At 39.4% G+C, this 27,267-nt stretch overlaps 1 protein-coding gene and 1 pseudogene across 3 annotated transcripts in view; one reads left to right on the forward strand and one right to left on the reverse strand.

Annotated features, from left to right (window-relative positions):
- The window catches only part of LOC138840887 (E3 ubiquitin-protein ligase RAD18-like), a 72,726-nt gene that overhangs the window by 33,416 nt on the left and 12,043 nt on the right, over positions 1-27,267 (reverse strand). Inside the window, exons 5-9 of one of the 3 annotated variants that reach the window (XM_070041277.1) lie at positions 19,111-19,451; positions 17,240-17,339; positions 12,745-12,929; positions 4,047-4,102; positions 2,457-2,517 (exon numbers count right to left, since the gene is read on the reverse strand). In XM_070041277.1, coding sequence (XP_069897378.1) covers positions 2,457-2,517; positions 4,047-4,102; positions 12,745-12,929; positions 17,240-17,339; positions 19,111-19,451 — 743 coding nt within the window. Of the gene's footprint in view, positions 1-2,456; positions 2,518-4,025; positions 4,103-12,744; positions 12,930-17,239; positions 17,340-19,110; positions 19,452-27,267 lie in introns of all 3 variants that reach the window. The other 2 variants (XM_070041276.1, XM_070041279.1) reach the window with 2 other exon arrangements.
- LOC138840891 (large ribosomal subunit protein eL30-like) lies at positions 20,134-25,493 on the forward strand (annotated as a pseudogene).

The raw sequence follows: 27,267 nt of genomic DNA on the forward strand, positions 1-27,267 counted from the left end.
GTAGATGAATGGATCAAGAAAATATGGTATAACAAGACCACACTAAAGCTACCAGCACGACTATGTTTATTGCAGCATTATTTACTATAGCTAAGATATGGAACCAACCCAGATGCCCCTCAGTAGATGAATGGATCAAGAAAATGTGGTATATATACACAATGGAATTCTATGCCTCCATCAGAAAGAATGGCATTGCCCCATTTGTTAGGAAATGAAAAGGCTTGGAGAAAAAATTATATGAAGTGAAGTAAGCCAGGCCCAAAGAAACATAGGTCCCATGGTTTCCCTTATTTGCAATCACTAGTATATGTCTGAGTCAAGCAGAAAAGGTCAGATAATGTGATGTTAGGGAAATGAACCCTAAGATATGTATTCAAATGTTTTTTTTTCTTTCATGAGATTGTTTCTAACACATTTATAAGATTATTTCTTTGTTGCTTTGTATGTCCCTTCTCACGATATAACCCCTGCTTTCACTGTATTTGATGTCGGTATAATTTGTGGAGGGGAAGGGGGAAAACAAATCGTTTAAATAAGGATACAGGTGGACCCATTGCAACAATGAGATGTACAAGTCGTTATGTCGAAAACAAACTTTACAACTTTGGTGGGGAGGGGGGCGGGGGGAGGATGGTAAGGGGAAACAAAGGAGGAGGCTACAATACTTGATAAGAAATGTACTCATTATCTTGCCCTTGTAATTGTAATCCCTCTGTACAGTATTTTCACAATAAAAAAAAAAGAAAATGTGGTATATATACACAATGGAATTCTATGCCTCCATCAGAAAGAATGGCATTGCCCCATTTGTTAGGAAATGGAAAGAATTAGAAAAAATTGTATTAAGTGAAGTAAGCCAGGCCCAAAGAAACATAGGTCCCATGGTCTCCCTTATTTGCAATCACTAGTATATGTCTGAGTCAAGCAGAAAAGGTCAGATAATGTGATGTTAGGGAAATGAACCCTAAGATATGTATTCAAATGTTTTTTTCTTTCATACGATTGTTTCTAACACATTTATAAGATTATTTCTTTGTTGCTTTGTACGTCCCTTCTCCACAGTATAACCCCTGCTTTCACTGTATTTGATGTCGGTATAATTTGTGGAGGGGAAGGGAAAAAATTAATCATTTAAATAGGGATACAGGTGGACCCATTCTAACAATGAGATGTACAAGTCGTTATGTCAAAAACGAACTTCACAACTTTGGTGGGGGGGGGGATTTGGCAGGGGGGGCAGAGGGAGGATGGGAAAGGATGGGAAGGGGAAACAAAGGAGGAGGCTAAAATGTTTGATAAGAAATGTACTCATTATCTTGCCCATGTAATTGTAACCCCTCTGTACAGTATTTTCACACACAAAAAAAAATGTTTCCAAGAAGATATATCATAGTATATTTAAAGCCTTATATTAAGGGTAAGCAATTAAGCTTTATGAAACACCTGAAATCTTAAAAGGTATACACTGAGGCACATTGTAGGACTAATTAATTTGATATGGCTGATTTAGTAAGGGTACATTGATTCCTAAAATAAGTAAACACTGGGCAAGAAATACTTGCATATTTTGATTAATTTAAATTTTCCTTAATAATGTTACAATTGTTAGACAACATATTTTGTTATCTAACTTACTTTCACATTTTCTGAGTGATCATCTGACATTCTCTTTTTTAGCTCTTCTCTAAGAAAAAATAACTCCAGCTTCCCAAGTTTATCAGAGGAAGTTTAGAGCATACTTAACTTTCTAGCAACAAGAAAAGTGATTTGATTTGCTCTGGCTACAGCCTAAGCCTACTCCAGGCTCATGTTCCTACATTAACATGCATTTCTACATTTATCTAGTCCAAATGTACTTTACCCTTCCTCTCAAAATATACCTAGCCCTAACTGAAAAACCTCCATGAGCACCATCAAAATCTATCATAACTAGACACTCAACCAACATTTATTAGCAACTTACTCTTTGCCAGATATTTCATTTTATATTAAAAACAAACAGCCAATATACAAACATTAACAGGAATAGTAGGATGCTACCTTGGGAAAGACGTTTTTAAGGAAAAGGTTGGGAATAATAAGCTTTAAACTTTTTGTCACAAATTTGCAAACTATTCAGGTATTGAAAAGCCTTACAAAAGTTTATAACTGAGGGCAGGATGAAGTCAGGAATGTTTCCATTTTAATACAATACTCATCTCAGAGATGCTTTAGAGAACTAATTAATATTTGCAAAGTACTTAGTAATAAGCTCAAAGCAGAACATTAGTCACAAATCAAAAGGCAGTTACATAGTACAAAAAGAAGTCTGAGTAAACACGCAACTCATATTCAGTCTCTGAGGCAATATTAACATGAGTTTGTATCAAATATCAATATAAAATAGTTTTAAAAATTAAGATACCAAACAGCAACCCAAATTCTTTGCTAATAAAAGCAAATGTGCAACTTACGGTATTTACTGTGAATTTCATCTATTTCACTTTCTGTTTGGTCCTTTGTAAAAACCATCATCTAAAAATAATAATAATCAAGAAAGACATTTAAAACTCTATCTGAATAATAAAAATGAAATAATATACACTTTGAAAATATCAAAAGCAGATGCTTAAAATGGAAAAAATAATCTCTTATCTCTATTTTATATACAACTAGAAAGGATAATTCCTAGGTGCTGCTTTTTATGATCAAACTACACTTTTACTGATTTTTTTCATCAATAAAAAATGTAATAATACTGACTGTTGAGCTGGTTATAATCCTAGCTACTCAGGAGGCTGAGCTCTGAGGATCGCAGTTCAAAGCTAGTCCAAGCAGGAAAGTCTGTGAGACTCTTACCTCCAATTAACCAAAAGCCAGAAATGGAGCTGTGTGTCTCCAGTGGCAGAGCACCAGCTTTGAGCAAAAAAAGCTCAGGTAGAGAACACAGGCCCTGTGTTAAAACCCCAAGACCGGAACAAAAAAATAATAATTTTTTCATGCCATTATAATACATGAAGTATTAACAAAACAATCCATTAAATTTCCTGTTTTCAATTTCATTTCCCACATTCATTTATGCAACAATACTAGGAACAAAACTGAAGACATTAACCATTAATGAAGCACATCTTGTCTTCCTCTCCTTTCTACCTAAATCCTCTAAGTCATAGTGAAAAAGTTATATAGAAAGAAAATGCAATAATACAAGACAATAATACAATACATGGCAAATTTCTAATGCTGGTTTCTTCAGTTGCAGACCTGAAAAGACCAGCAGTTTATTTGCAGGCCACTTTGCAGTTACCACGTTACAGTTAGAACATAGGTAATAATAAAGTCAATGGAAATCCCATTTTTTCCACTTGCTGGTTATAAATCTACTTCCCTGAGGTCATTACTTTACAAACACATTAGCAGAGGCCTAGAATAAAATCTAATTGGGAAGGCAGAAAATGCTTCCTCCAGTATCATAGAACACAATGGCTGTTTTAGTTTGGGAACTCCTTTCCTGAAATTTTGGGCCACAAACCTAGAGAAAGGTATGCATGAAGAACGTTGTATTTCTGATTCCCTGAACAGCTCAACAGAAACTCTGATCCTCACAAACTCTTACAAGTGCTTAATATATCCATAAGCATAATTAACTGAGAATTACAGAACTGCCCCAGCTGACAGAGGATCTTAGCAGTCACACGATTCAGCCCCATATTTACACAGATGAAGACTTGAGGGGGTCACAGAGATTATGTATCAAATGCAATGAGCAGAGAAAGGGCCAACTTCAAAGCTCCCTGATACAAAAGCACAAGCTTTTTCTATGCAACTCTAACCCATAATCACTCTGTAGTTTGGATTATATTTTATTCCATAAGTCTGACAAATATGAACAAATACTGTACCGAAGATGAGCTGCAAGTAAACCATACTACTCCACAGAGAAATATGTTCTAGTACATTCCTTACTAAACCAACTTAATATAGCTGGCTTTAAATTTTCCTTCATTTCTACCCAGACACTGGAAAAGCCCCCCTTAACCTACACTCTCGTTGAGTTTACTTGCTTCAAGGCGCATCCTAGTCTTCTCCATGTTTTCAAGTTCTTGGGCTATTTCAGCAGCTGTTGAAATAAGAACATAAAATCATGGTTAACTACTTTTTCGTCATTGTACCCTGCTTACATAAGTTGTTAACAGCAAAGGAAAATGGGTGATAGTATATATGAACTTCCTATTCTATTTTTGTAATTTTTCTGTATCATCTAATATAATTTTTAAGTAACAAGCTTTAAAAAACTGAGTGAAAACACTAAATTCTTACACATGAACACAATTCAAAATATAAGCAGAAGTCAAGTAATTTTGCCTTCGCTTCTGAATAGGTCAGAACAATAATAAAAATGAATTTGTGAGTGTAAGTTCAATATTATGGGCTATCTCCTCAAACTTCAATGTACTAAATGAAACAGACCTTTCAAGGAGAAAGGTCTATAGATACCAATGTCTATAGATACCAAGGGAAATAAATACCCTTGCTCCCCTCACCCCCAATCTTTCTGTGCATAGTTACCAATCACAATGAGAGGTCTTGGAATACAAATTGCGCAAAACTTGCAAATGCTATCTTTATGCACCTACACCTAGTCTATTCAACAGAAGTACTTATAGTTCAGCAGATCATCTTAGCATTTGGGGGTCTGAGGTAGGAGGATCACAGGTTTAAGACCAGCCTGAACTATACAACAACACAGCAACACTCTGGCTCAAAAAAGAAAACAAAAAAAGTACATCCTGTGTATAAAGAATGCATAATCCTTTACATGCTTGTATATAAAAGGATACTAAGTCAAATATGCTTCAGAACAAGCGTTATAAGTAGTAGGCAGGAAATATTATGCAGCCTTGATAATTAAGTTGATAAGTATTTGGGGAACATCAGTATACACTTTGCTATATATGTTTACAATAATCCCTATTAAAGTTTTCTTTCTTAACCCACACTGAAGAATGCAATAGCCTGGATTTAATAAAGTATTGTTTTCAAGTCCTGAGAGGTACTTTTTGCCACCCTAATATTGGAAACAATGTCTCCTCTGCATGCCCAAGTGCCAGTACTTCTCTCCTTTCCAAACTGACTGCATCAAGGTAAACAGGAAAGCACAGGGACCGTTGGCATTCTGTCTAATCCAGTAACAAAAGCACTGTTCCAGATAGAGAACATCTGGCATTCCCTCCTCCACAGTACTAAGAAAATTATATTAGAATTAGGTACAATTTAGGGATTTAAGTCATTTTCAGGGAAATGACTGAGTCTGTTGAGGACACAGAAAGAAGAAAATAGTGGAACTCTCAGCCCAATAACAAGAAAAAGTTGGACAATCTACAGAACCTTAATTTTTTCTTGAACCCAGAGAACTAAACCCACAGAACAACCAACTAGCCTGAAACCTAAGGAAAGACAGGTAGGAATGGGGATGTGGTGAGGTGGTATGAGTGGAAGTGTCTGTAAAGGGGATAGGAAGGGACAAGGAGGTAAGGGGGAGAGGGTGTTATCATGAATAGCAGGCAGTGCACAAAAGAAAGATGGACCAAGATACTGGTAAGTTCCAATATTATCATTTGTTACAATTAGCTGACAAAAATGTTAGTCACTATCATAAAATAAAATGGTGGAAGAGTAACCAGAAATACTTTGGATCAAGAGTAAAATGTGCTACCATGTATAGTATTTCTAGAGGGCGATTAATGCATTACTAAAATACATATTTTCAGTAGTTTAAAGGTTAGGTTTAGCCAGGAGCTGGCTCACGTCTATAATCCTAGGTACTCAGGAGGCTGAGATCTGAGGATAACAGTTGGAAGCCAATCTGGGCAGGAAAGTTCCTGAGACTCTTAGCTCCAGCAAAACACTCAGAAAAAGCTGGAAGCGGCACTATGGCTCAAGTAGTAGAGTACTAGCCTTGAGCAAAAGAAGCTCTGGTACAGAGCCCCAAGTTCAAGTCCCAGGACCAGAAGAAAGAAAAAAAAAAGTTACCCTTAGGCTGGGAATGTAGCTTAGTGGTAGAGTACTTGTTAAGCATGCACGAGGCCCTGGGTTTGTTTTTTAATACTGCATAAACAATAAATAAAATTAATAGAATTTTAAAAATAACCATTAAAAAATTTTAAGTTATTTTTAGCCAGGCACCAGTGGCTCATGTCTATAATCCTAGCTACTCAGGAGGCTGAGATTTGAGGATCGCAGTTCAAAGTCATCCTAGGCAGGAAAGTCCATTAGACTCTTAGCTCCATTTAAACACCAGAAAACCAGAAGTGGTGCTGTGACTCAAAGTGGTAGAGTGCTACCCTTGAGTGAAAAAGCTCAGGGACAGTGCCCAGGCCCTGAGTTCAAACTGTTACAAAGGGAAAAGAAAACAACACAAGAACTAGAAGCAAAGTGAGACAAAGCCAACTAACTGTGTATCAAATAAATAACACATACAGACTTGAGAGAGGCAAGAAAACTTAAGAGACACACCCTCACTGAAGGTCATGGCTGCATACACAGAATGCTGGGGAGACAGAACTAAAATCAGTTCTGAACTCTTCACGGGCCTATTTTGTAAGACAGCAGTAGAGTAAGGTGGAACAATTATAAAACTATGTGAACAATTACCAGGCTGATCCTATTTGCAGTGAGAATCCTGATAGAAAGAAAGAGAGAGAGAGAAAGAAAGAAAGAAAGAAAGAAAGAAAGAAAGAAAGAAAGGAAGGAAGGAAGGAAGGAAGGAAGGAAGGAAGGAAGGAAGGAAGGAAGGAAGGAAAGAAAGAAAGAAAGAAAGAAAGAAAGAAAGAAAGAAAGAAAGAAAGAAAGAAAGAAAGAAAGAAAAGCACAAACAGAATAAGAGAAAAGAACCCTTCAGGGATTAAAATAAACACAACTGTTGTATTGTATATTTATGACCTCTAAACGATGTCAGTACAAATAGATTCACACATAAACAGACATACAGGATGCATATGCATCTACATCCACGATATGAGCCTGTCTCTGCTATTTAGAATACTAAGCTGCCCAAAGAGCCTAGAAAGACTTCAACAAAGATTCTAGACAAGTAGCTAGTTGTGATCTCACTTTCATCAATTTAAAGAATCAGAGGTCCTCAGAGAAATGCCTAAGTATACCAGGATATTCCAAAATTACATTAAATGTAAATGGCCTAAAAGCAAATTAAGAAAAAACAACCACCAACAGCCGAATACTCACACCTGTAATTCTAGCTACTCAGGAGACTGAGATCTGAGGATTGTGGTTCACAGTCAGCCTGGGCAGGAAAGTCCATGAGACTCTTATCTCCAATTAATCACCAAAGAACTGGAAGTAGAGCTATGGTTCAAGTGGTAGAGTGTTATACTTAAGTACTAGTACTGGGACAGGGTCTCAGTCTCTGAGTTCAAGCCCCAGGACCAACACAAAAAAGGGGGAAAAAAAACAGATTGAATTTTGAAAGATGAAAACCAAGCTATTTACTATAAAAAATAATACTATTGTAACTGAAAAGGCAGGTTAAAAATAAGAGATGTCAGAGGATGCACTGTGTAAACACTAATGCAAAGAAACCTGGAGGAGCTGTAAGACACAATAGGCTTAAGTGCAATGAATGCTATCAGGGATGAGGGGAAACAACATAGTGGTAAAGGACAAGACTAGCCTGCACTATTTCATTATGCCAGAAATAAGAAAATGGTAACAAAAATAAGGGCAGGGGAACACAACATGTCAGAACAAGTAATCAGGATGAAGATGCTCCTACTGGAAAAATACAAACACCAAAATAAATGGGAGTGGCATGTGTTAGAAATCTGTGGATCCTTCCCTATCTGTGAGATTCAATTAACAAATAAATGGGGGAGGGGACATCATAGAAGGGAGGGACTGACTGTTTTCAGAATCATGACAAGCACTAACTGGCAAGTGTGAATAGAATGCTGACTCTCAAGGAAACGATTAGCTCAAGTAAAAGTTCTCAAAGGATACTAAACATAAAAGTGAAATGAGTTATGAGTTACCGTGTTAAAATGTGCCTATGGACTGGTATTAATAGGCACACTTTACCACTGTATAATTGGTTATTAAGGGATATGAATATGATGGCGACACTAACTAGGGTAACACAGTGAAGGCCTGGAAGGCTGAGGCCAGAGCATATACTACCGGAATGTGTAACCCGGATATGATTGCAAGGAAACACTAGGTCAGAGCCAGACAGGAAATACCCAATCAGGAAACAAGGTCTACAGTTTAGAGACAAAGCTGTAAGCAGAAAAAGATGGAAAATCTAATATGATAATATGACTAAACGCAATATATGATACAAAACTGGATCATGGACTGGGGGGGGGGGGCGCCGCATTAATGGGTCCGCTGATGAAACTGGAATAGAGATGATAGATTTAATATTCTAACTCGGTTAAAGCCACTGAAATTGCTAACTGTACTGTGGTAATGAAAGAGAATATTCTTTCCTTAGGAAATACAAAATGAAATACTTATAGAATAAGCTTCATTTTGCAAATCTACAGGACAATAATTCATTCCATGAAATAGAAATCTCCATAGACTAAGCAGAATGAGATGTGTAGATTAATATATAAATGCAGAATGTTTTATATGTGTACGGATAGGCAACTTTTTTTTACATATTTCCAGCAGAAAGAGAGAGACAGAGGAGAGGAGAGAGAGGGGGGAAAGGAAGAGGGAGAGGAGGGGGGGGAGAGAGAGAGAGAGAGAGAGAGAGAGAGAGAGAGAGAGAGAGAGAGAGAGAGAGAGAGAACAGCAGAACCGAAACAGGATAATCGTTGGAAGTTACTATCCTCATGGCGCAGAAGGGCGGACAGGCTGGCGTCCTGGCGCTTAATAGCGGCACTGCCAAGGACGCCAAGGACGTGGAGCGAACGTGCTGGACGTGGAGTGAACGACATCCACGAGGGCCGGCCGGCTGCAGGTCCCCTCGAGGAACCCCGCTCCAGGCTCCCCACGCCGCGTGCGCACACACTCTCACACACACACATACATACAAGACTGTCCACGGCAGCGGAACGGGAAAACGTGGAGGCCAACCACGGAATGGGCTAAGGCACGATCACGTGCGTTACGGATTAATGCACTGAAAAAACGAGGAGAAAAGGGAGGCCGGCGCCGCCCAGCGCCTGCGCACTTGCACCCCAGGCGCCCAAGGCCGGCACTTCCGGCACAGCCGGGAAGCCACCGGGGCGGGGGCGCGGGGCGGCCCAGCCCGCTGCCCGGCGGCGACCCGTGGCACGATCGCCCTGACAACAGCAGCAGCCACCGAGCTCAGAGGGGCAGGCTCCTCCCGTGTCCCCCGCCCGGGCCCCGGCGCGGCCTGCGGGCTGTCCCCCCCCCCAAACCATCTCGCGCTGGAGGACGCCTCGGGACGTCCAGCGGGCTGCGCGGGCCGCTCGGTGGCACACGTGGCAGGGCGCGGAGCGGGCAGCGGTCCTGGGGCTTGAACTCGGGGCCGGCACTGTCCCTTGACCTTTCTGGCGGCTGGCTGGAGATCAGGGCCTCTCCCAGCCGGAATGGCTTCGCGTGGCGGCCCCCAGATCTGTCGGTGGCCGGGATTACAGGCACCAGCTCCCCGGAGAAACACCGCCTTTGGGTAGCATTAGATTGGCAATAGCTTGAAAACCAACGGGGTCAACTCGGTCATTACCTTTTGATACTGACAAATGGATTATTTTAAATATGGCACACGTTTCTGGAGAACTTACAATGAACCTATTTTTTTTATGAGAATAAAATGGAAAGAACATAGTAACATCAATCTTAGGGGTCACCTTTGACTGGCATGTACTCGAACCCGTCTAATACAGTGGCTTGTGTAATCAATTTTAACTTATGAATCACTTGCAAACGTTGTTAGTACACTGAAATTAGGTAAAATGAATCTGCTCAATGAACTGTACATTTTGCTGGGGAAAATTTGATTATGAAACAAAAATGTTTCACAGTTTTTTTGTCTTTGTTTCCCTGGATATTAAGGCGTGCATGGTGAAGCAAATGCAAAGTAAATACTAGCTCCTTGCATTTGTGGTTTTAATTTCCCTCGGAAATTAAATTGCTTATAGACCCTGTAATTAGTTCAAATGTCACTGAGAAAGCTGACAGTCACTAGTTAGTGCAAATCGTTCATTATACTTAATGGGAAAACTAGACTAAGCCACAGTAGAAGACTTCAACTGAAGGGTCTACAGAACAAGGCAAGAGCAGCAGCCGGCTTTGTGCTTTCAGACGTCTTTTTCATGAAATAACTTGCTCCTTCATTTGATTTTGAAGTCACAGGGCTTCTGGAAATTCCTTTTAAAACTGTTTTTTCACCAGGCGCCAGTGGCTCACGACTTTATTCCTAGCTATTTAGGAGGCTGAGATCTGATACAATTCAAAGTCAGCCCGGGCAGGAAAGTCAGTCTTACCTCCAATTAACCACCAGAAAACCGGAAGTGCCACTGTGGCTCAAGTGGTACAGTGTTTCTCTTGAGATGAAGAGCTCAGGAACAGTGCCCAGGCTCAAGAGTTCAAGCCACACGACCGAAATATACACACAAAAAAGTTTTTTCCTATGTTATTTTAATTGGGAATCTAGACAGGCATTTACATTCTCAAGTGTTTATTTCTGCATACAGGACTGTAAACAATCCTGAAAACAGATTTTAATATCCAAGATCTATTCTTGAGGTTTTTAGCCTCCTGGTCTGTTTAATAATGTATGTGTTAATACATAGGTAGATAATTCTTGAAGTCTTTTTGATGGGATACACCTACTCTGACTTTATTTTGGTACCTTTAATCTGTAACAACCATTTGTGGGTAATCAAAAAGCAAAGTGTACCCTTCCTCTGCCCCCCCAAAAATGTGTTTCTCATTATAAAACTGTATTTAAACCAGGCATCAGTGGCTCACACCTTTAAAGATAGCTATTCAGGAGGCTGAAATCTTAGGATTGCAATTTGAAGACAACCCATGTAATCGTCTGTGAGACTCTGATCTCCAATTAACTGCCAAAAAACTACAAGTAGAGCTATATGGCTCAAGTGGTAGAGTGCTAGCCTTGGGCAAAAAAGCTCATGGACAGTGCCCATGTGTATATACATACACATACACATACATACATACACACACACAAACACACACACAATGTGTGTATTCTTTGCAAAAATAAAATAACAATGGAAAATGCATATTCAAACCAGGAATAAACACTTCTCAAAATGTTGCCATCTAGACATAATCATTTTGGGTCATACTGTGTACAGTTTTGAAAGCTATTTTTTAAATGTAAGGTCTACACCCTAAATGTTCAAAACCTGCCAACTTTATCCAACAGCAGTGTGTGCTTTTTCGGATGAGTGACTATTGCTAATTGTCTCAAAAGCCATGTCCCATCTAACTTGTTTTAAAATTCAAATTTCTAATGTTTTCACCTGAAAGAAATAAATTTTTCACAGAAATGGAGGGACAAATGCAGCAGTGGTACTCTAGACATTATGATGAAAATGACATACAACTTGTGAATGGGCATGAGAGGGAAAAACTAGGAGAGAAAGAGGGAAGGAACGACATTGTCCAAAAAAGAAACATATCCTTTACCTAACCTAAGTAACTGTAACCCCTCTGTACATCACCTTTATAATAACAATTTTAAAAAATTTTTAAGAAACAAACAAAAAAGAAAATTTTGAAAGACATATGTAACCTAATTTAAACACTGTACAATACATACATATTGTACAATATACACACTGTACAATATATACATATATCATATACAATACCAACATATATCAAATACATATCACATACTTCCTGAGTGTAATTTTTATTTTTTTAGGTATCAGGTGAAAATGAATAATAGAAAAGAAAAAATAAAAAAGTATAATGATATACAAAGCATGGATGCATCTTACTTGTACATAAAGACCAAGTAGGCAAAAGGAACACAGCTTGAGAAGTCAAGATGGAGGTCAAGCAAGGAGGCACAACTGGTTGGGAGGATGGGAACCCTGAAATGCTGAGGTTATAAGGGCATTTTCTCTTTGTGATCATTCACCAGACAATAAACTTTTCTGTGTTTCTTTAATTTTGTTAAAAATGAGGCAATGTTGATAGAAGGACAAGCCATTAAACAGTACACACAGAATGTGAACATTTTTGGGAAATAATAACCAAGGATAAATGCTTTTAAGTAAAAACGTAATAGTAATGTTTACTAAATGCTAGAAAGTAGTGTGCTATATACACTCTAATATGTACTTTATCATTTATCTCAAAAACATTATAAGTAGCTAGAAAACCCTTATGAATAAGAAAACTGAAGTACTCCTCTATATAACTGATACAGCTAATAAAATCTTAAAATTAAAAAAAGAAGACATCAAATCACTTGCCCATCATCACCTAGCATAAAGCTAAAACCCTGAGACCATAGCTCAGGCTCTCTAGATCCACTATACTTGTCTCTGGAAAGGTACATAAAAGGTGGCAACAGTGCTGAGTCTGAGAAGGAAACTGGGGACTAGAATACCAGTTGACAGGAAAGCTGGCTTACGATAGTATTCTCTAGATGGCTTTTGAAGGAATATATTTGCATATCTCTTCCTTTACTGAAATGGTATCTAGAAATTGAAGTTATGGTTGACGGTCTCTAGGCCTCACAGAATTGCTTTATCCAGAGGATAAGCATAGCTCACTGTTTTCTTACTTTACCTGATTTAGGATGCAAAGCATCACACTGGGCATTGTACATGTGTACAAATTCTTGGTGCCTTTTAATAAGCTGCTGTTTATTTCCTTGAACAGATAATCCATGCTGCTTTAGCTTTTTCTTTAAATCACGATCAGAGAGTAAGTTATACACGGTTTTGGGCAGCGGCTTCCTTTTGTGAACAGAACTGAAAAATGGGAAAAAAAGATTTGAGGATTATTGTGAATTATCAAATGTTCTCATGTAAAATAGTAATTTACCTTTGAACACCTGCCTGGCAGAAAGAACTATTCAGATAAACAGGGAAAGAGAGGGAGTTTGTGGGTACAGATGACAGTGACATAAGGTGCCTGAGGTGCCTGCAGGATCTTTGGATAAACAGTAGTGCAGGTAGCACCAGAAGTTGGAGATTTTAGTCTCAGAACAAGGTCAGGCCTAAGGATGCACACTCAGAAGGCTCTTATGGAAGGATTGTGGGCTAAACACTATGAAAGGTCATAGATGCTTTACCTAAGATCTGTCCATAGTTTCCATGCAAAAATCCTCAAAAACCCCCGCTTCCTCAGATGACTCAAGTACAAATGCTACTGAGGGTTAGGCTATAGACTGAAGAATCACATAGAGCTTCTCTAGAAAAAAAAGTTCTGAAGCTGGGCGCCAGTGGCTCACATTTACAATTTTAAGATACCTCAGGAGGCTAAGATCTAAACCAGCCCAAGCAGAAAAAGTCCAAGAGATTCCATCTCCAAAATAGCCAGCAAAAAAAAAAAAAAAATAGGCAGGAGGTATGACTCAGGTAGTAGTCGTCTATCAGCTGTGAGTGAAAAAGTCAAGCGAGTTCAAAGCCTGGGAGTTCAAGTACAGCAGAGGGGAGGGAGGAACAAAATTCTGGTCCACCCAAAAAACTAGCCCCTCAAATCCTAGGCAACCATTCTGAAAAGGACTAGCAGAGTACTAGAAGACCTGCTAGGATGGTTAGCTTTACCCAATTGATGCTCACCATAAAAAAGAACACACAAAGTTGACCAGTAGGTAGGTAATGCATATTTTTGTAGTATTATCTTCAGGGAACACAGATGAAAACAATGAAAATATGAGTTTTGTTATCTTAAGATATAATTATTCACATTTATCAATACATAAGACCTTACAAAAATGTATTAGTAAAATCACCAACTGGCTTTTCATTTTTCATTCTGTTTTTACAGTAAGCACACTGATAATTTTAAGTATAACACTACATACTAACAAAGCCATATTACCTTCTACTATCCCACATCTAAAGTTAATAAACAGTATTTCTTAAAATTCGCTGGGATGCCAGGAGCCATGGGCTCCTGCCTGTAATTATAGTTACTCAGGAGGCTGAGGATCTGAGGATCGAGGTTCAAAGCCAGCCCAGGCAGAAGTCTGTAACCACCAGAAAACTGGAAGTGCTGTGGCTTAAGTGGTAGAGCACTCGCCTTGAGCTGAAGAGCTCCCAGGCCCAGAGTTCAAGCCTCATGACCGACCAAAAAGATTAAAAATACACTGGGATTCAAGGTACCCAAATGCATCTATGACTACAACTTCATAAATAGGAATCATTTAGTAAGTTTTAGTCCACTTCATCTGAATATATCATCACTCCCATAGTGTACTGCCACACCCAGCTGTGAGGGCAACTAGGTGCTTAGTAAATGTTTTCAAGATGGACATTATCATTGCAATCATGTAAAAATGTGAAAAGCAAAGGCGAAGGTGAAAGCTAGTATTACTTTACAATGAAATAGATTTTTAAAAAAAAACAAAAAACAAACAACAAACTGGGCACCAGTAGCTCATGCCTGTAATCCTACCTACTCCAGAGGCTGAGATCTGAGGGTCGCAGTTCAAAGCCAGCCCGGGCAGGAAAGTCCGTGAGACTCTTATCTCCAATAAACCACTAGAAAACTGGAAGTGATGCTGTGGCTCAAGCGGTAGAGCGCTCGCCTTGAGCTGAAGAGTGCAAGGACAGCACCCAAGCCCAGAGTTCAAGCCCCACGACCAACAAAAACAAAAACAAAAAAAAAACAGCTTTACAAAGGATCTACATAGTATGATATGGACTGTGCCTCCCATTATGATTCAAGACTAAAAAAAAGAGACCTAAAATCTGTTTTTAACAGAGATCCCCAGGATAAATAGGATGCAATGATCCAAAGGTCAGACTTAGAGAAATACTATCATCAAGTAAAGACAAAACAACCAAATATGTCTCTATTAGCACCAGTAGTGTTTCATGGATAAATTATTTCATGTTTTATTAGTAAAGTCTAAAAGCCAGAAAAGGACTCCACTGTAAAAGGACTAGTAAACTTCAAGAGTCAATTTTTCTGAAACTCATTCCTTCTTATAATGACAGCCAATCAGACACTACAAGATTGACAAAATTATGACAAAATAAAATCACAGCAGGGAGCAACACCTGAATCATTTTACAGGCATTTACAATAACCACAAAGGGAAAAGCAATTCATTAAGTCTCTATCTAAAACATTTACTTTATCAAGGATAGATGATTAAATTTGTAACTGAAAAAATCCAATAAAAACTGCAATATTCACTGAATTTACAATGAAATGCACTACCAGAGATCAACAATTTCTATCAGAAATTTGAAAATGTGGGGCTGGGAAGGTGGCTCAGTGGTAGAGCGCATGCCTTGCATGCCAGAGGCCCTGGGTTCGATTCCTCAGCACCACATAAGCAAAAAGAAAAAAGCCGGAAGTGGCGCTGTGACTCAAGTGGCAGAGCGCTAGCCTTGAGCTGAAGAGCTGAGGGACAGCGCCCAGACCCAGAGTTCAGGCCCCATGACTGGACCCAAAAAAAAAAAAAAGAAATTTGAAAATGTAATGCCAGATAACTGCATTCCCGGACATGAAAATAACATTGATCTTTTGGTGCATGATTCGGTGAAACTGTGTAGTATATAAAGTGGGCTCAGAACCAAGGATATCGTTTTGAATCCACTGTGAGGTGATCCTACACACAATGGTTGTAGGTTGCCATCCACATCTAAAGAATGACCTATCAGTAAGGGGGATGTGGAGGAGAATGAAAAATAGATAGAGACTCTGTATGACCAGACCCCAAGCCAAGTATATTAAGTAGACATGTGGGTCAGGGTTCTCCCAAGTATGTTTGACCAAGCTAGTAAGAAGGGAGTTATGAGGACAAAAAGATTTAGAATCAAATAAACTTAGGAATTATTGGATTAAAGGAGATTCAGCAATGATCTTTTGTGGAGGACTTCTCAATACCTTCAGGACACTAAGGGTGATAGAGTACACACTGTCAAGCACACTGTGACCGACTGGCAGGACCCAAGTAGTCAGAACTGTATTTGGAACCACGACTGGAACATGAACTTAATCACACACGGACATCTATGACTCTGGATACACTGAGAGCTAAATACACTGGAAGAAATGTGAAAAACACAAAAAGAAAGAAGGCCAAGCAAGATTATCAGTGCTGACACCTTACTCTCCAGAGCAAACCCTCAGCTTGACTTCTACCTCATCCTCTGGGGAGAAGCACTTACAAAGGGAAAAGCAAGTAAGTCATCCTGTTCTGTCTTTCAAGAAATAATCCTTGGAACTATCCAAATTCCCTAAGTAATCTACACATCTAAATTTTGTTCTGATCAATGCTATGCACACAAGATTGTTTTAAGTCTGGAGTCAAGGATGACCTCTTTTGCAAATTAACAAAGTATCAATGTACTTTATATGCCAGCCTATATAAATTAAAATATTAGTCTGTCACCTAAAATCTGTATCCACTCCAAATTTACTCATAAACATGAAGTGACACTTTTTAATCTTTAATCATCAAAAGACACTTATAGGAAGTATAGATATGGCTCAAGAAATAGAGTGCCAGCTTTGACTGAAATACAAAACACTAATAGGGAGGGGAGAATGATGAAAGGAATGGCATTGATCAGATACATTATATTTATAAACTGATTTGTTGAATGGTAACTTTTTTGCATAACCACTTAAACATAAAATATAATTTTTAAAAGTGTTAAAAGTATTAGACTTTGAAATGTATTATTCAATATTTTTAAGTGACTGAGTATCCTAAGAACTAAAGAAAGATTTTGTAGATTTTATATTTATAGTCTTGCCTTTCTTTCTTTGACCAAAACATTTTATGGTAGTTCTAAAATGCTAAAATTAGAAACTTTAAAAAAAAACTGAATTCTAAATCTCTAATTTCATATTAAGTGAAATGCTAGTGGTGTAATTATTTAATCATGTTATTAGATGTGGCAGAGTACAAATTTGAGGGAAAAGTTAGAAGAGGGGGAGGCAGAGGTGAACAGCAGAACTGAAGGGAAAAGCATCTGAGAGAGGGAATATGACAACTAGTCACCTGGATAAGATGAAGCCTGATTTTTTTTTTCAAGTTTATAAAGCAAGAGAGGCACCTAGCTCAAGTAGCTCAATTGTTATGCCACTCTCTTACCTTCTGAGGCTTTCCTTCTTCTCTTCACGTGATAAACAGGCGTCTAAGTGCTTATTAATGTGGTTTTCTGAAATGTTAACCCCACAAACAGGACAATCCACTATATTTTTTAAAAAAGAAAAACAGAGACTTTATTATCTGTAGAAAGAATAATCATAATTAATATAAGCTGGCATCTTTGAACAGTAAGAATACATACAGATCCCAACTTCACATTCACTTAGGAAAGCAGAAGAGAAAAGAGCCACCCATAAGGGCAGTGGGGGCAAGCATACAAGCATTTGAGAAAGAACTGAATTGTGGGAAATCATATAATCAGAATCCTATACTTAGAGACTGCTTTGGTTAAATCTTTTCTACCAGGGTATGACCAAACCATAAAATTAACCTTAAATTTTTCCAAACTTTAGGAGCAATACCCCTTTAGCATACAAGTAAGCATAATTTTGAAACAAAACTATAATCACTGACAAAACTGAACAGCTAATAAAGGTGCTTATCTAGCTGTTCAGGCTATACCACTGCCAGACCAGATCAGGTATACCTTACTGAAGTTGCTGCTTCACAGAGCTACAGGGGACTGGGGAGGTATCTCAGGGCCCAGAGACCATCAAGGACAAAAAAGGCAGTTGTCAAGATGGGAAGGAGAGGGGTACAGTAGAGCAATACAATCTTTAGGTCCTCTATCCCTACTTTTAACCTAACACTGCCAGTTCTGTTTTATATGTTATGGTTCATGTACACTTTATTGGGGGGAGGGGTTAAATGGGGGTTGGGGGGGTTAATTATCAAACTAAACACACTATAAGAACTGTCAGTTGGTGAAAAAGGATGAGACTGGTAGGAAATATAAGTGAAACTTACATGCCCAAGAAATACACTGAAGTACCAATAAGCAAAGTGCAATCTATCTAAGTTTTAATAAACACTAGCAGCCTTGCACTGTGGGTTGGATAGGTTTACTAAAGTCAATCTTAATAAAGGACAAAGTAGCAAAGAATTTAGGCTTCCCAGGTCACTGGTTACACCATAATCACCACTTGGGATCTGTGCCACTGCATCTGGAAAGAAATCTAAACCATATACAGTGGGTGTGGCTATGTTCCAGTCAACCTTCACTTACTAAAATAGGTAGCGAGCCAGATCCAGTGTGAAGGGCTTATTAGGGTACAGGTGGAGTTCAGAAACAAGTTGGACAGCTAGCCGAGAGGTTAATGTCAAAACCTTTAAAATGCCATGCAGAAGAGCATGTGGAATTCAAGTAGTGATTTAATTATTAAAAAAAAAAAGTGTTGTTTTAGATTACAATGGAGTGGACATGCTGGGTGAGGAGAGATGAGGCATTTACAAGTGAAAACTAGAAAGCCACACCACACCTGAACCATGAGCTAATGAAACTGCTCGGTCTTGAGAATCATCTCCAATTTCTCTCCGTGGAGGAAAGAGATCAAATAATCCTCTAATCCCCAATGACTACATCAATCTTTGAAATTGCAAAATGAAGTTTATCTGTTTCTACCCCCTCAAAAATTATGTCTGGCTGGGCTGAGAATGTGGCTCAGTGGTAGAGTGCCTGCTTAGCATGCATGAAGCTCTGGGTTTGATTCCTCAGTACCACATACACAGAAAAAGCCAGAAGTGGTAGAGTGCTAGCTTTGAGCAAAAGAAGCTCAAGGACAGGGCCCAGGCCCTGAGTTCAAAGCCGCAGAACTGGCAAAAAAAAAAGATGCATGGGTTGCAGGTGTGGCTAAAGTGGAAGTTTATTACCCAATACAGCACAACTTCTCAAAAACTGCTGACAGTTTATTCTTATGTCATATGACAAGATTTTCCCTAAGTGTGAAAATGCACATAGGAAAATAGTTTCCTACCTTTACTATCTTGCTTCAAAGCAGATGTAGAGGGTGTCACTGGACCATTAACATCTGAGGAACCAGGTGCCACCTCTTCTACAAAGCCTGTCTTTTTGGTCTCAGTAGAAAGGCTTGTCTCTTTTTGAGGGCTAAATTGTCTGTCATTTTCTTTTATTGACAACTCGGATGGAGAATCTCCAATTTCTCTGGTCAAGAAATTGTCCATTAGTCTGCTTCCTTGCTTTGTAGGATGTCGGAAGACCCCAGGAGTAGATACTTTGATAGCAAGCTTCTTCGAAGAAGAAGAAGAAGCAGGAGATAGAGGTGGTGACTCTAAAGTAAACCGCAATAGACGATTCCTTGAAACATACACACACACAAAAAAAATCACAACAGATAATTAAGGTATCAAATTATATATGAAAAATTGAATGATATGCGCTGTTTTCACAATTAAGACTTGTTTCTCTGAAATATACTTATACCCAAATCACAACCACCATACCAATATATTTCTTGTCAAAGTAAACACAAAACAATAAATCTAACTTAAAAGATAATTACTATGTGTGTAAAAGAAAAGAGGGGCTGTAGTGGTAGATTGTGCCTGTAATCTTAGCTATATAGGAGAAAAGGAAGAAGAGCAAGAGTTCCAAGCCAGACCTAAAAAAGTTAGCATGACTCTATTTAAAAAAAAAAAAAAAGCTGAGGGTATAGCTTGAATCTTGCCTAGCATCCATGAAGCCTTGGGCTCAATCCCAGTATTGCAATTTTTTAAAAAAATGGATGGATGAGCAGATAGATAAACAAACAAATAGATAGCAATTGTAAAGAACTTCAAAATCTGAATAAAAACATAAAAATTGTTTGGAGGCACTGGATTGTAATCAACACAAAACTTTTGATTCCCTAAGAGAAAAAGACATAGGAAATGATTCAACACTCCCCCAAGATTTGTTCTGGGATTTGCATATTGAATTGACAAAGGGGAAACCTGATTTCACTGACTAGGAAAAAAACAGAGCAGAGTTCTGGGCAAAGATGGCTAGGACTGGGGGTACAGAGCACTTGACATGTGTTGGCCACAAAGAAACCCCAGTAGGCTGTTTAGAAATTCTCATCTATTTGCCATCATCTGTAGACAACTCAGGAAAAAACAACAGTGCAGAAGATGTGCTAAAAAGCAGCTGTGGGAAACTGATCAGTAGTCGAAAGCTGCCAGGGCTTGACCCCAGCCACAGTGGAGACTGAAACCAACTATAGATATTCAGGTGAGATAGCACAAAGCCATCTGAGAAGAAAGGACCACACTGTACATACACATAGAAAAAGTAAAATAGACTCAAACTATTTAAACATTATACCAGGCTTTGGCAGAAAAAGGTGAAGAGCTGGTAAGGTAATTGCCTGTCAAAACAAAATTCAGTATCATCTTCCCAGGGAATAAGTTTCTAGCTTCTACAATATTTTGTCCACAATGTTCACCACATATTTAAAAATCACTAGACATGCAAAGAAGAAAAAACAGCCACTAATCAAGACATAAAGTATTAGACATAAACAAAACAGAGTTTATCCACAGTGGCCGCTAATAGATAGGACCTTTGAAAGAACTGTAACAAGATGCTGATGAAAACCTAAGTAGAAGCCAGGCACTGGTGGCTCATCACACCTGTTATCCTAGCTACTCAGAAGCTGAGATCTGAGAATCATGCTTCAAAGCCACTCTGTGCAGGAAAGTCTTACCTCCAATTAACCCCCAGAAAACCAGAAGTGGTGCTGTAGCTCAAAGTGGTAGAGTGTTAGCCATGAGCAAGAATTCAGGGATAGTGCCCAGGCCCCAAGCTCAAGCCCCATGACTGAAACAAAAGAAGAAGAAGAGAGGAGGAGGAGGAAGAGGAGGAGGAGAAGAAGAAGAAGAAGAAGGAGAGAGGAGGAGGAGGAGGAGGAGGAGGAGGAGGAGGAAGAGGAGGAAGAGGAGGAAGAGGAGGGAGGGGGAGGGGGAGGGAGGGGGAGGGGTAGGAGGAGGAGAAGAAAGAAGAAGGAAGAGGAGGAGGAGGGAGGAGGAGGAGGGAGGAGGAGGAGGGAGGAGGAGAGGGGAGGAGGAGTGAGGAGGAGGAGGGAGGAGGAGGAGGGAGGAGGAGGGAGGAGGAGGAGGGAGGAGAAGGAGGAGGAGGAGGAGGAGGAGAAGGAGGAGGAGGAGGAGGAAGAGGAGGAGGAGGAGAAGGAGGAGGAGGAGGAGGAGGAGGAGGAAGAGGAGGAGGAGGAGGAGGAGGAGGAGGAGGAGGAGGAGAAGAAGAAGAAGAAGAAGAAGAAGAAGAAGAAGAAGAAGAAGAAGAAGAAGAAGAAGAAGAAGAAGAAGAAGAAGAAGAAGAAGAAGAAGAAGAAGGAAGAGGAGGAGGAGGAGGAGGAGGAGGAGGAGGAGGAGGAGGAGGAGGAGGAGGAGGAGGAGGAGGAGGAAGTGGAGGAGGAGGAGGAGGAGGAGGAGGAGGAGCCGAGCACTGGTGGCTCACGCCTGTAATCCTAGCTACTCAGGAGGCTGAGATCTGAGGATCGCGGTTCAAAACCAGCCCGGGCAGGAGAGACCGTGAGACTCCTATCTCCAATAAACCACCAGAAAACCGGAAGTGGTGCTGTAGCTCAAGTGGTAGAGCACTCGCCTTGAGCTGAAGAGCTGAGGGACAGCGCCCAGGCCCAGAGTTCAAGCCCCACGACCGACAAAAAAAAAGAAGAAGGAGGAAGAGGAGGAGGAAGGAGGAGGAGGAGGAGGAGGAAGAAGGAAGAAGAAAAGAAAGAAGAAAGAAGAAGAAGAAGAAGGAGAAGGAAGAAGAGAAGGAGAAGGAAGAAGAGGAGAAGAAGAGGAGAAGAAAGAAAAGAAAGAAAGAAAGAAAGAAAGAAAGAAACAAAGAAAGAAAAGGAAGGAAGGAAGGAAGGAAGAAAATAAAACCTAAATGGGTAAAAAAAGGTATCGTAAGAGCTAAAATCCTTTTTTAAAAATTAGTGAATATTCTACAAGTGAAAAATACCATATCTACACTGGGTAACTATAACAGCAGACAGCAGAAGACAGTATTAGGAAAACTGAAGGTAAATCAACAGAAAATAATCAACTAGACGGGCGTCAGTGGCTCACAATAGCTACTCAGGAGGCTGAGATCTTAGGATCAAGGCTCAAAGCTAGCCTGGGCAGGAAAAGCTGTGAAACTCTTATCTCCAATAAGCCACTAAAAAACCGAAAGGGGCAGGGGGCTCAAGTGCTAGAATGCTTGCCTTGAGCTGAAGAGCTGAGGGACAGCGCCCAAGCCTAGTTCAAGCTCCATGACTGACAAAAAATCATCATCATCATCATCATCAACTAAAGTACACAGAGATAAAAGATAGAGGAATGAAAGAAAAAAGTATTACAGAGGATACTTAGAATTCCAAGAAAAAATGGAAAATAAGCAATATTAGAAAAATCAATGGCCAACCAAGAACCTTCTAAAACTAAAAGGGGAAAAAAAAAAATCAAGCCTTAGCTACTTCCACTGTATAATTCACAAAAAATTCACTGAGAAAAAAAGATAACCAGAAACTCTCCAAAGCCGAGAAATCAACCACCACAATTCTAAATAACATAATCAAATCCAGGGAAAATTTTTAAAAAGTCTATGGGATGGCAAGGTGGCTCAGTGGTAGAGGGTTGCCTAGCATGCATGAAGCTCTGGGTTCGATTCCTCAATACCACATAAAGAGAAAAAGCCCTAAGTGGTGCTGTGGCTCAATTGGCAGAGTGCTAGCCTTGAGCAAAAGAAGCTCAGGGGCAGTGCCCAGGCTCTGAGTTCAAGCCCCAGGACTGGCAAAAAAAAAAAAAGTCTAGTAATAGTATGATGGTTTTCTAAAATAGTACTCACAGGAAAATTTTTAATAAATTAATAGGGAATTTGAAAATCAGTATTCTAAGCTTCTAACTTAAAAGGTCTGGAAATGAAGCTAAGCACCAATGGCTCATGCCTATAATCTTAGCTACTCAGGAGACCAAGATCTGAGGATCAGAGCTTAAAGCCAGCCTGGGCAGGAAAGTCCATGAGATTCTCATCCCCAAATAACCAGCAAAAAGCCAAAAAAAAAGAGCTGTGGCTCAAGTGTTAGTCTTGAACAAAAAAGCTAAGGGACAGCACATCTAGTCCTGAGTTCAAGCCCAGTATTCACACACACACACACTTAGGGAATGAATAGCAAACTCTCAAATAAGTTAAAAAGACTGAGAATATTAAATGCTGTAAAGAATATGGAGCCGATGGAACTCTCATTTTGCTAATGGGAATATAACTAAATTCAATCATTTAGAAACCAGTTTTGAAGATACAAAACAAATAAATGGAATCACACTTCTAAATACATGCTACGAGAAATATATGCCAAAAGATATGCATAAGAACATTCACAGGAGCTGAATTCACAATGGGAAACCCAAATAACTACTGATAAGAAAACAGGAAAAATGACCCATATATTTATGCCTAAAGTTGAGACAGCTATAGAAAGAGATCAAGTGTTTGCCATAGTGATCTGTTGGCCTGAAGACAATACAGTAAACTCTTTAGTACTCATGCCACCTAGGGGCTACTTGCTTCACTCAATAGGAAATGGTATAAAAAAAGAGACAAAGCAGCAATTGCTTTATTCTGCTTCAGTTTTATGACAACTCATAAAAAAAACACTTTTTTTTAGTCTGAAACCAGGACTCTAATGCAATACCTGATGCTTTTGCTCATTGGCTAGCATTTTACCAACTGAACCATGCCTCCAATCTCCAAAAATTCTATTTATATCAAGATGTCCTTCATATTATAACCTCCTGCTGCTGATGCAAGTAACAACAGGGTGAGGGCTACAGTCAAGAAATACAAACTAGGGGCTGGGAAGGTGGCTCAGTGGTTGAATGCTTGCCTTGCATGCATGAGGCCCTGGGTTTGATTCCTCAGCACCATATAAGCAGAAAAAGCTGGAAGTGGCGCTGTGGCTCAAGTATTAGAGCGCAAGCCTTGAGCGGAAGAGCTGAGGGACAGCGCCCAGGCCCAGAGATACGATCCCATGACCGACCAAAAAAAAAGAAAGAAAGAAATACAAACTAGAGTTAAGGAAGAAGGTACTTCAACAACAAAAGTCATACAGGAGAAACAATTGTGTGTTTCTTTATTTTGAAGATAATGCAGGGGTCATAATAAACAATAAAAACAAGATGGAAAGTTCTGCCATCACAGAGCCTGTTGTAAAGGAGTGTGCTGACTTGTGACTTAGGGTCCCATCTAATGCATCACATGATCCTTCAGTGCATTTGTAAAAAACTAATAACCCATTAAAAATTATGTCCCCTACCAAGAAAAAAAATAAAAATCTACATGAAAGCTAAAAGAAAAAGTTAAGCATCATCATCTCAAAGAGGAAAAAAAAATAGCAAAAACGTAAATGCAGAACCATGTTACTCATCATATCCTTTGCTTCAACATCTGAATCTGGGACAAAGAAGATTCTGGAAAAGTTTTCACTTCATTGTGACAAAGGAAAGCACACATTATCCACCTAACAGGTAAAACCATTACAGATGAAACACCTACCCTGATGGAGTAGTCCTTTCCAGCTAAATGTCAATACCATTGATCTTTGCTTCTATTATATAATCCAAACAAATTTTATTCTAATTGTCTCTCTTATTTCAATGGATGCCAAAAAAAGACCAGACCAGAGAGCAGCACCACCACCACGATAAAACTAGTCCTGACGCTAAAGTAAAAATCCATTTATTTATCCAAGTACCAACTACTCTTGGCAGAGAAACGTGACAGAGAACAAAACAAAGCCTATGCTCTTGAAGCTTACACTACAGAAGGAGAAGGAAAAATAGGCATAGATACAAAAATGGGAAAAGTGCTATCAAAAAAATGGAGCTAAGGGGCTAGAAGGATAGAAGTGTGCCTAGCGATGCATAAGAGCCAGACTGTCCTTTCTCTCCACTCGGCCATCTTGTCAGCTGCTTTCCATTGGGAGCCCTCCCACACCTAAGGCAGGAAGATGGTGACCACCAAGAAGACAAAAAAAGTCCCTGGAGTCGATCAACTCTAGACTCCAACTTGTTATGAAAAGTGGAAAGTACGTGCTGGAATACAAGCAAACTCTGAAGATGAACAGACAGGGCAAAGGGACATTGGTCATTGTTGCCAACAACAGCCCAGCCTTGAGGAAATCAAATAGAATACTAGGCCATGTTGGCAAAAACCGGTGTTCATCACTGCAGTAGCAATAATATTGAACTGGGTACAGCATGTGGAAAATACTACAGAGTATGCACACTGGCTATCATTGATCAGGTGATTCTGATATCATTAGAAGCATGCCAGAACAAACTGGAGAAAAGTAAAGAGTACACAATTTTTCTTTAATAAAACTTGCCAGAGCTGTTAAACAAAAAAAAGAGCCAGACTGTCACCCCCAACACCAAAATACAATAAAATAAATGGAGTAAAGTATGAAGAGAGAAGACCACAGAGAAGACAGCCTAAAGAAAGAAGAGTCCAAAGACAGTGAGAGACTAACACCTGTGGTCACCTGAGGAAATTGGTGTTTCACCTAGAAGTAATAACAAGCACAAAGTCCAAAGAAACAAAGTCCAAAGAAAGAAAAAAAATTAATAAATAAAATTAACTTTTAAAAATAGAAATAAAAGGAGCTAGTGGCTCATGCCTGTAATCCTAGCTACTCAGGAGGCAGAGATCTGAAGTCCATGGTTCAAAGCCAGGCCAAGAAGGAAAGTCTATGAGACTCTTATCACCAAATAGCCAGAAGTGGAGCTGTGGCTCAAGTAGTAGAGTGCCAGCCTTGAGCACCAAAGCTCAAGGACAGAGCCCCAGGAGTTTGAGCCCCAGGACCAGCACCAACAACCCCAACCCCCTCAGCTATGCTTTTGCCTAGATAGCTGGCAGTAGACAGCGTTCAGGTCTCAACAATCGAGAACCAGCAAGAAGGGGGGACATAAAGTTCTAAGAGGAGAAAGATTATATGAGGACCAGAGGACTGGCATGGAGAAGATGCGATGGAGTACTATAATTCAGATGTTAAATATACTTCAAAAGGAGCCAGGTGAGAATAAGAATTTCCAAATGGATGTTTAGGATTAGACCAAATTGGTAATATTCCCCTCATTTCCACTGTCCTCATATTAAAGCGGAGTGGCAATGTCTAACACCCATCACATCTGGTGGACTTTCACACCTGACCCTAAAAGACAAATCAATATACTCTTATCACAGGCGGAAGAGCAAAATCCTGAAGTGTTTTACTGACTTGATCAAAGGCATCCAGGTAGTTGGGCAGCAAATTCAGATTAGATTCCAGATACTCTGACCTGTATGTAGCCCAACAAATTCCTCTACAGGATTTCTTGCTCCAAATAAGTAACTATGACTTTACAAAGTATAGAAAAATCTTGCCAATTTCAGGTAACACACATAACCTTACTTACCACTTTTACTAAGAATCAAGAGGCAGAATAGGCTTTTGTGTTAGTGATGGGCAGTCAGTCATTAGATCCTTGCAATCAGGGCAGTACAGCTCTGCAGTGCTGCTTCAGATTAGAAGCATGCAAGCATACAAACAAAAGAGTTGTTTAAACAGGCACAGTTGATTAAACAGGCACAGGCCCAATGAACACCAACTCTTACATAACAATGTTTAAGATGACAACACAATACTAAATACACCCAAGATATACAGTTATAACAGCAATAGAAATCTACTGTACTATTTATTCTACTTCAGTGGGGGGGGAGTATTTGAGGAGGTGGGAAGGGATGGTAGGGGAAAAACAAAGGTGGAGGCAACAATGCTCGATAGGAAATGTACTTATTACCTTACTCATGTAACTGTATCCCCTCTGTACAGTATTTTTACAATAAAAAAAAGTATTAAAAAGATTCCTTTGTTCTAGGTACAACCCTGAACATCTATAAATAATTTCTAATTCTTAAAACAATCCTACCAAGTTACTCTTTACCTTTATCAGATAAGGAAACAGAAGAAGACTAAATAATCCTGACCACAATTATATCATAATTTAAAACCAAGACTGGAGTCCAGTTCTGCCTCAATCCAAAGCCAATAAACTACACCTGCACCACAAAGAAAGATGAAATTATG

The sequence above is a fragment of the Dipodomys merriami genome, unplaced genomic scaffold (genome assembly GCF_024711535.1).
Source record: "Dipodomys merriami isolate MVZ:Mamm:240054 unplaced genomic scaffold, mDipMer1.0.p SCAF_305, whole genome shotgun sequence".
Taxonomy (NCBI): Eukaryota; Metazoa; Chordata; class Mammalia; order Rodentia; family Heteromyidae; genus Dipodomys; species Dipodomys merriami.